The 9685-nt window shown below is 47.1% G+C and overlaps 1 protein-coding gene, 1 non-coding gene and 1 pseudogene across 2 annotated transcripts; 1 reads left to right on the top strand and 2 right to left on the bottom strand.

The window, feature by feature from the left end:
• Positions 1 to 114: 114 nt before the first annotated feature.
• LOC139030016 (interferon lambda-3-like) lies at positions 115 to 4602 on the bottom strand (annotated as a pseudogene).
• Positions 4603 to 6257: 1655 nt separating this feature from the next.
• LOC139030123 (U6 spliceosomal RNA) lies at positions 6258 to 6364 on the top strand. Its single transcript, XR_011482430.1, has one exon. It is a non-coding gene; the product is annotated as a U6 spliceosomal RNA (small nuclear RNA).
• Positions 6365 to 8359: 1995 nt separating this feature from the next.
• On the bottom strand, positions 8360 to 8704 carry LOC110134542 (translation machinery-associated protein 7). Its single transcript, XM_020889124.2, has one exon. It carries the CDS (start codon positions 8642 to 8644, stop codon positions 8450 to 8452), a length of 195 nt encoding a protein of 64 aa, XP_020744783.1. The 5' UTR covers positions 8645 to 8704; the 3' UTR covers positions 8360 to 8449.
• Between the last annotated feature and the right edge of the window lie 981 nt (positions 8705 to 9685).

Consider the following 9685-nt stretch of genomic DNA (forward strand, 5'->3'; position numbering starts at 1 on the left):
AGTATATGCACCCTGTAATGAATTTTGCTTGTACCACACAGACATCCACACTCAGTCACAGACCCACAGTAACACACACACAGACACACTCAAGGATTCACTTATTGCAGAATGTTCCAACTCCTTACAGTTTATTTCTGCAGCTCTATAAATAAGGGGTGAGGGACTTTCCTGGTGTTCTAGTGGCTAAGACTCTGCACTCCCAATGCAGGGAGTCCAGGTTCCATCCCTGGTCAGGGAACTAGATCTCACATGCCGCAACTAAGAGTTCAAATGCCACAACTGAGAGTTCGCATGCTATAATTAAAGATCCTGCATGCTGCAATGAAGCTGGAAGATCCCATGTGCTGAAACTAAGACCAGTGCAGCCAAATAAATACATATTTTTTTAAAAGGGGGTGAGAAGAAATATCTTCAGGCAGGACTGGGGCTAATGCATAAAGAAGGTCTGGGGTCTCAGATGGGCTGAGAGTAGGTCCTGGTTCTCAGATGCACACATCTCTTCTGGTGACACAATTCACATCCCAAGTGAGAAGGTGGAAGAGGTTGAATGTGGCAGGCCTTGAGGCTTTCTTGAGACTCCTGTGGGAGAGATGAGAAGTTTCCCACTGATGCCCAGTTTCCCCATTGCCTGGGCATCAGCCTCCACCTTACCCAGGGCCCAGATATTCATCCTCTTCCAGGGTCCCTCACCTTCTCTGGGGCCTCCTGGAGCTGATGCAGCCAGTGCTGGAAGTGGCCCCGGGGCCTGCAGCCTGCTGTGGGCTGAGCCCGGACCTGAGCACAAAAAAGTGTGGTGTGTGAGACAGGACTTGGGACAGAGGGGTGAGGTCCCATCTTCCCAGAACCCACAGATCCAGCCCAGGTGCCCCGGGCACTCACACAGGCCTGGAGCTTGGAGTGGATGTAGTGTATTGTGAGAAGGGGCTGCTCCAGGGTGTGGTCCAGGGATGAGGTAATCACAGCTCCCAGGACCCTTCAGGGTCAGGACCAGCTCTGCCTCTAAGGCTATGGGATGCTCCCACACCTGACAGGTGAGAGAGAACAGGTGATGTGGGAAGGTGAGGAAGGATAGGCAAGAACACTCAGTGAAGTGGAGACAGGTAGGGAATCCAGGGGAGGAGGGCAGGTGACACGAGACACATGATGGACACAGGTGATGGGACAGGTTACGAGGGAGCAAGTAGAGGGGAACACGTGGAAGGAGAATGTTGAAGGGGATACAGGTGAGGCAGAGTGACAGGGGAAGCGACAGGTGAAAAACTGAAATAGGGACAAATGAAAAGTGAATCACGGGAGGGCTCACAGAGGTTTGAAGAGGTGGGGATGGAGAGGGACCGAGGTGGGAGTCAGTGGCGAGGGGAAGAGGGAGTCAGTGTTGAGAGTGGATGATGATAAGGCGGGAGAGGGGGCAGGGCAAGGGTCACAGGTCGGGGACAGAGCTGGGAGAGAAAAGGAGAAATGAGAAGGAAATAGGGAAGAGGGCAGGTGAGAGGGACAGGTGAGGGAGACAGGAGAGTGAACCCCGGGGAGGGACAGGGACAGGGTCAGGGGAGCATTTGAGGAGGGACAGGGGTGCAGGACAGATGAGCAAAGACCAGAGGAAGAGAAATACAGATGAGCTAAAGGAGGCGCGAGGCCAGCTGCAGAGCTAGAGCTAGAGGGGGGCGGGGCCAGGTGAGGGCAGGTGGGCCTGACTCTCCCAACTTACCTGCAGGTGCTTCAGGTCCCGGGTCCTGGGGAACAGGCGGGAGGTGAGGTCCCAGTCCTTCTGCAAGAGTGAGTCTTCCTAGAGAGCAAGGACAAGGTTGGATCACAGCGGGAGGGTTGGAGGCTAACAGCAGGGATGAGGGTCTAGCAGGAGGGCTTGAGTTTAACCCATAGGCAAGAGGCAAGCGGTTGTGCCATGCCAAGTCACTTCAGTCATTTCTGACTCTCTGTGACCCCATGGACTGTAGTCCGTCAGGCTTCTCTGTCCATGGGATTCTCCAGGCAAGAATACTGGAGTGGGTTGCTATGCTCTTCTTCAGAGGCTCTTCCTGACCCAGGAATCAAACTTGAGTCTCTTATGTCTCCTGCACTGGCAGGTGGGTTCTTTACCGCTAGTGCCACCAGGAAAGCCTGAGTCGAGAGATTCAGTCAGTTCGGTTTAGTTGCTCAGTCATGTCTGACTCTTTGCAACCCCATGGACTGCAGCACGCCAGGCTTTCCTGTCCATCACCAACTCCTGGAGCTTGCTGAAACTCATGACCATTGAGTTGGTGATGCCATCCAACCATCTCATCCTCTTCATCCCCTTCTCCTCCCACCTTCCATCTTTCTCTGCATCAGGGTCTTTTCCAATGAGTCAGTTCTTCCCATCAGGTGGCCAAAGTATTGGGGTTTCAGCTTCAGCATCAGTCCTTCCAATGAATATTCAGGACTGATTTCCTTTAGTATGGACTGGTTTGATCTCCTTGCAGTCCAAGGGACTCTCAAGAGTCTTCTCCAACACCACAGTTCAAACGCATCAATTCTTTGGTGCTTCTTCAACTCACATCCATACATGACTACTGGAAAAACCATAGCTTTGACTAGATGGACCTTTGTTGGCAAAGTAATGTCTCTGCTTTTTAATATACTGCCTAGGTTGCTCATAGCTTTTCTTCCAAGGAGTAAGCATCTTTTGATTTCATGGCTGCAGTGATTTTGCAGCCCCCAAAATAAAGTCTGTCATTGCTTCCATTGTTTTCCCATCTGTTTGCCATGAAGTGATGGAACTGGATGCCATGATCTTAGGTTTCTGAATGCTGAGTTTTAAGCCAACTTTCTCACTCTCCTCTTTTACCTTCATCAAGAGGCTCTTTAATTCTTCACTTTCTGCCATAAGGGTGGTGTTATCTGCATATCTGAGGTTATTGATATTTCTCCCAGCAATCTTGATGCCAGCTTGTGCTTCATCCAGCCCAGCATTTCACATGAAATAAGCAGGGTGACAATATACTATCTTTACCTATTCCTTTCCCAATTTGGAACCAGTCTGTTGTTCCATTTCTGGTTCTAACTGGTGCTTCTTGACCTGCATACAGATTTCTCAGGAGGCAGGTCAGGTGGTCTTATATTCCCATATATTGAAGAATTTTCCACAGTTTGTTGTGATCCACACAGTCAAAGGCTTTGGCATAGTCAATAAAGCAGAAGTAGATGTTCTTCTGGAACTCTCTTGCTTTTTCAATGATCTAGTGGATGTTGGCAATTTGATCTCTGGTTCCTCTGCGTTTTCTAAATCCAGCTTGAACATCTGGAAGTTCGTGGTTCACATACTGTTGAAGCCTGGCTTGGAGAATTTTGAGCATTACTTTGCTAGCATGTGAGATGAGTGCAACTGTGTGGTAGTTTGAACATTCTTTGGCATTGCCTTTCTTTGGGACTGGAATGAAACTGACCTTTTCCAGTCCTGGGGCCACTGCTGAGTTTTCCAAATTTGCTGGCATATTGAGTGCAGCACTGTCACAGCATCATCTTTTAGGATTTGAAATAGCTCACCTGGAATTCCATCACCTCCACTAGCTTTGTTCGTAGTGATGCTTCCTAAGGCCCACTTGACTTCACATTCCAGGATGTCTGGCTCTAGGTGAGTGATCACACCATCGTGGTTATCTGGGTCATGAAAATCTTTTTTGTATAGCTCCTCTGTGTGTTCTTGCCACCTCTTCTTAATATCTTCTGCTTCTGTTAGGTCCATACTGTTTCTGTCCTTTATTGTGCCCATCTTTGCATGAAATGTTCTCTTGGTATTTTTTTTTCTTGAAGAGATCTCTAGTCTTTCCCATTCTATTGTTTTCCTCTATTTCTTTGCACTGATCACTGAGGAAGGCTTTCTTATCTCTCCGTGTTATTCTTTGGAATAGCTGGAGACAGAGGATGAGATGGTTGGATGGCATCTCCAACTCAGTGGACATGAGTTTTAGTAAACTCGGGGAGTTGGTGATGGACAGGGAGGCCTGGTGTGCTATGGTCCATGGGGTCGCAAAGAGTTGGACATGACTGAGCGACTGAACTGAACTGAAGAGATTAGAGATTAGTTGTAGACAAAAAGTTAGACACAGCCTGTAGCAAGAGGAGAGAGGTTAAGCCATCAGTAGCAGGGCAGCAGCTTGGCTATGGAAGAAGGGGTAGAGGTTAGCCCATGATAATAGGGACTTAATGGTTGTGTGTGTGTGTGTGTGTGTTTCGTTGTGCCACAATCTGTATTGGATTGTGTCACATGGCTTGTGGGATCTTAATTCCCCAACCAAGGAGCAAATCTGGGCCCTTGGTAGTAAGAACACAAAGTCCTAACCACTGGTTGTGTTGTGTTAGTTGCTCAGTCATGTCTGACTCTTTGCAACCCCATGGACTGTAGCCCACCAGGCTCCTTTGTACATGGGATTTCCCAGGCAAGAATACTGGAGTGGGGTGCTATTCCCTTCTCCAGGTGATCTTCCTGACCCAGGGATCACACCTGCGTCTCGTGTCCCCACTAGCATCACCTGGGAAGTCACTGGATCACTAGAGAATTCCCATCCTTTTCTTTCTTGAAGGCCACCAGCTCACCTGGCAGCAGAGATTTGAACATGCCATTGTTGCAGCCTTTCCTGGTTGTGGTGGGGACAGGACGTGCTCTGGCCAAGCCCAGCCCCTTGGTCACCAGAACTAGCATTCATGCTGCAGCCATGGCCAAATTTCCACTGCTTCTCCAGCTGCATAGCTCAGCTTTTTAGTCAGGCTAAATGAGCTATCCTGGCTGAGGTTTGTGAAGCGAAAAGGCAAATGACTTTGACTTGAAAGGCATGATTGGGTATGGCCAGTTGACTGAGCCAGGTGAGTTGACATGTGTGGGTGAGGCAAGGTGAGCTCAGCACCACGCCCAGAAGAAAAGAGAATCTGAAATCCCAGGAGGGCTCTGGAGATGTTCCTATGAATCCCTGGGATGTTGGGGAGCCCCTGATGGAGGCTGAGGCAGGAGGAGAGGTGGGAAGCTACCACAACAGGGCAGGGGCTGGGGTGGGGTGGGTGTGGGTGAGGCTGCTGGAGTGGCAGAGAGGAAGCTTCCTCCATTGGTTTAAGTGTTTTTCACGAACCCACTTATTTTATGCTCCGAACATTCCCATGGGTAGTTATTTTTATGATCACTCCCATTTTACTGGTGAGGAAACGAGGGCACAAGAGGGTAAAGTGACTTAACCTTAGGTCCCACAGGTGTTTAATGGCAGAGTCGGGGTTTGAATGAAGATCCATGCACTTACTCCCTATTCTGTGCACAGCCAAAATATAAGATGGAAACCTCTGGGGCTCAAGATGCCTAGCTTTCCTTTCTCTCCCTCTGGGTAGCATGAAAGGGTAGGAGGCTCCTTGTTCGCAGGGCAAGAGCACTTGCTGGGGTTACCTGAAAAGCAGGCACTGAGGAGGGCTTTCAGAATGCAGGCAGAGTCTGGTTGCTTTGCTGGCATCATCCCCTGCGGTAATAAACATTGTGCAGCGAGGAGGGAATTGCTCTGATGTACAGGAACTTCCTATTTTTTGTTCCTTTATTTCTTTTTCTTGGCCCTAAGGTGCAGAAAGATATTAATCATATTCTTCAGATCATAATATAGAATCACCATTGGTCCATGAAAGACTCTCTAAGGTTTTACCCCCAGCCTCATGCCCAATCCCTACCCTCCTTCCCCTTCACAGACACCCACTTTAATGCCTTTGATATATAGCTACAAAGATGTAGCTTTATACTTAATGATTTTGAATGTGTATATGTTGTTTCCAATTTACATAAACGGGATTGGGCTATATATCTTCTGTTTATTCCCCCTCTTTTTTTTGTTTGTTTGTTAGCCTAATAGTATGTTTCTGAGATCTCCCCATATAGGGGTGTACTTCAAGCTCTCTGTTGCCAACTGCTGCATTGTGTTCCACGGTGTGTCTGCAGCAGTCTGTTACTTATTTATTTCCCCAGTGAAGGACACTTAGGTTGCCTTCAGCTCTCCATTACCATGAGGCTCACACACATCCTCTCTGTGGGAGGTTTTCTAGGATGTACTGAGTACATCATGTGAAATGCTGGGCTGGATGAATCACAGACTGGAATCAAGATTGCCGGAAGAAATATCAACAACCTCAAATACGCAGATGATACCACTCTAATGGCAGAAAGCGAAAAGGAACTAAAGAGCCTCTTGATGAGGGTGAAAGATGAGAGTGAAAAAGCTGGCTTAAAACTCAACATTCAAAAAACTAAGATCGTGCTCGCTTCGGCAGCACATATACTAAAATTGGAACGATACAGAGAAGATTAGCATGGCCCCTGCGCAAGGATGACACGCAAATTCATGAAGCGTTCCATATTTTTTCTAGGGTGAAACAGATCACCAGCCCAGGTTGGGTGCATGAGACAAGTGCTCGGGCCTGGTGCACTGGGAAGACCCAGAGGGATCGGGTGGAGAGGGAGGTGGGAGGGGGGACCGGGATGGGGAATACATGTAAATCCATGGCTAATTCATTTCAATGTATGACAAAAACCACTGCAATGATGTAAAGTAATTAACCTCCAACTAATAAAAATAAATGGAAAAAAAAACAAAAAACAAAAAACTAAGATCACGGTATCCAGTCCTATCACTTCATGGCAAATAGATGGGGAAACAATGGAAACAGTGGCAGATTTTATTTTCTTGGGCTCCAAAATCACTGCGGATGGTGATTGCAGCCACGAAATGAAAAGATGCTTGCTCCTTGGAAGGAAAGCTATGACAAATCTAGACAGCATATTAAAAAGCAGAGACATCACTTTGCTGAGAAAGGACAGTCTAATCAAAGCTATGGTTTTTCCAGTAGTCATGTATGCATGTGAGGGTTCGACTATAAAGAAAGCTGAGTGCCGAAGAATTGATGCTTTTGAACTGTGGTGTCGGAGAAGACTCTTGAGAGTCCCTTGGACTGCAAGGAGATCAAACCAGTCAATCCTAAAGGAAATCAGTCCTGAATATTCATTGGAAGGGCTGATGCTGAAGCTCCAATCCTTTGGCTACCTGATGCAAAGAGCTGACTCATTGGAAAAGACCCCGATGCAGGGAAAGATTGAGGGCAGGAGGAGAAGGGGATGACAGAGGATGAGATGGTTGGATAGCATCACCAACCTGATGGACATGAGTTTGTGCAAGCTCCAAGAGATGGTAAAGGACAGGGAACCCTAGTGTGCTGCAGTCCAGGGGTTGCAAAGAGTTGGACATGACTCAGAGGATGAACAGGAACAACCATAGCCCTGACCTGGTGCCCCCACTGTGTCCCTTCAGCTCATTTTCTCCCTCACTTGTGCATCCAGTGGGTTGCCACACACATCGACAACCTCTCACCTCATGTGCCCTGTATCCTTCTGCTTCTCCATCTGAGGTCTTTCTCCTGTCTGCATGCAGGACAGGAAGTGCTAAGATTAATTCCCCAGGGGCAATCTTCAATCAATGAGGATCAGGAGCCTGGGATGAAGTATTTCTGTTTCCTTTTCTTTGGTGACTCAGTTCTGAGGTGTGCTCTACATGATTCCTAAACTCCTTAGAGGGTCCCTGGTAGGAATGACCTCGAGTTGTTCATGGTGGTCACCGTTTGGGGGTTGGGACTAATGTGAGGAAGCAAGATAGCTAGGGTGCAAAATTTAAGGAGTCACCCAAAGTGCCTCACTCTGCGCCACTTATTGCCTTTTCCCCCCTCTTTCTTTTCTTAAAAATTAAAAAATATTTTGGCCACACCATGCAGCTTGTGGAACCATCACCCCTCGACCATGGATTGAACCCAGCAGTAATAGCAGCAAATACCAACTACTAGGCCACTAGGGAACTCATAGCTCTTTCCTCTTGAATCCCAATTTTCCCACTCCCTTAAATTTCCTGGGGATACCTCCCAGATAAACTTCCTGTACCCTTGGTTCAGGGCATGCCCTTGGGAGACCCCAAACTAAATCCTGATCCCTATTCAGGAGCAGGATTTCTGAGTCATTACAGGGCACATCTGTCCTTATATTGTCTATTTAGCACCATTCAATAGAGTTTTCTGCAATGATGGAAGTGTTCTGTATTTGCACTGTCCAGTATGGTAGTTACTAGCCACATGTGACTGCTGAGTGCTTACAATTTGGCTAGTGCAAAGGAGGAACTGAAATTTCAGTTTCTTTCATTTTTCTTTTTTTTTTCAGGATTCTGGACTGGGTTTATATAGATCTCATAGCTAAGGTAGAAATGGCTGAGAAGATCTAAAGACTAGATGAGCCAAGTGTTTTGTTTTGTTTTGTTTTTTACAAAAGTTTACTCTTAAATGTACAATAGGTTCCAAGACAACGCTTCATTCTAGCTATAGGCGGCAACAGATATCATGGCAGGGAATCCAGGTGTTTAAACAGGAATGGAACTAAGGGTCATCACTGCCTCAGGCACAAGGGAACAGCTTACTTTTTGCCAGATTTCTTAATTCCACCAGTGGCCAGGGGGCCTTTCCCCGCGGCCTTTGCTTTTAGCTCCTCGAGTTTCTTCTGCTCCTCCTTCTGCTTCTGCTTGAATGCCTTATCTTCCTCGTCCATCTCCTTGGCTTGCTTCTTGGGCTGCTTCAGGGGCTTCTTCTTGCCACCTTCGCGGCCCGACATGGCGCCTGCCGCCCCTTCCCCAGACCCTGCCACCGGAAGCGGAGCCTCATTTTTCTTTAATTTAAATCTAATTCCTACACGTGTCTGGTGGCTACCATAATGGGCAGTGCAGTTCTAAATACTCATTTTGTTCTCCCATACAGTTGCACCTGCTTCATTCCCTTCAGAGATGCTTGAGAGACCCTGTATCCCTGTAAGAGGGTGGATGCCTCAGCACCTGGCTCTGAGTTAGATGATGAGGTCCTAGTCTTTGACTATGAGCTTGATGCAAAATAGATGCGACTTTTGAGGTTGAGGAAAGAGATGAGTGAATTTTGCATGTGGAAGGAATGTAAATATTTGATGGCCAGAAAGCAGATTGTAGTAGCTTTGAAACATGTCTTCAAGAAGTGAGTCTGTCTTGTTTCCTTCGATCTGGGTTGCCCTTTGTTGGATTTACCTTGCAGACTTGCAAGCCCTATACTTGGCTTCCCTGGTGGCTCAGTGGTAAAGAACCCGCATGACAATGTAGGAGACACAGGTCTGATCCCTGGGCCATGAAGATTCCCCTGGAAAAGGAAATGGCAACCTACTCCAGTATTCTTGCCTGGAAAATTCTATGGACAGAGGATCCTGGTGGGCTACAGTCCATGGGGTCACAGAGAGTTGAACATGACTTAGCAACTAAACAAAAACAACAACAAAAGGACAAATATTGTGTGGTTCTCCTTATAGAAAATATCTAAGATAGGCAGTTTATAGAAACAGAAAATAGTTTAGCAGATACCCAGGACTAGTAGCAGGGGAGAAGGAGTTATTGCTTAATATGTACAGAGTTTCTGTTTGGATGCTGAAAAAGTTTTGGAAACAGATAGTGGTGATGGTTTACAATATAGTGAATTTACTTAATGCCACTGAAGTATACACTTAAAAATGGTTTAAATGTTAGGTATTCCCCGACAGTCCAGTGGTTAGGACCTCATATGTCCACTGCAGGGGGCCTAGGTTTGATATCTGGTCAGGGAACTAAGATCTACAAGCCACGAGGTATGGACAAAAAAA

This window comes from Odocoileus virginianus, chromosome 20, assembly GCF_023699985.2.
Source record: "Odocoileus virginianus isolate 20LAN1187 ecotype Illinois chromosome 20, Ovbor_1.2, whole genome shotgun sequence".
In the NCBI taxonomy this organism is placed as follows: domain Eukaryota; kingdom Metazoa; phylum Chordata; class Mammalia; order Artiodactyla; family Cervidae; genus Odocoileus; species Odocoileus virginianus.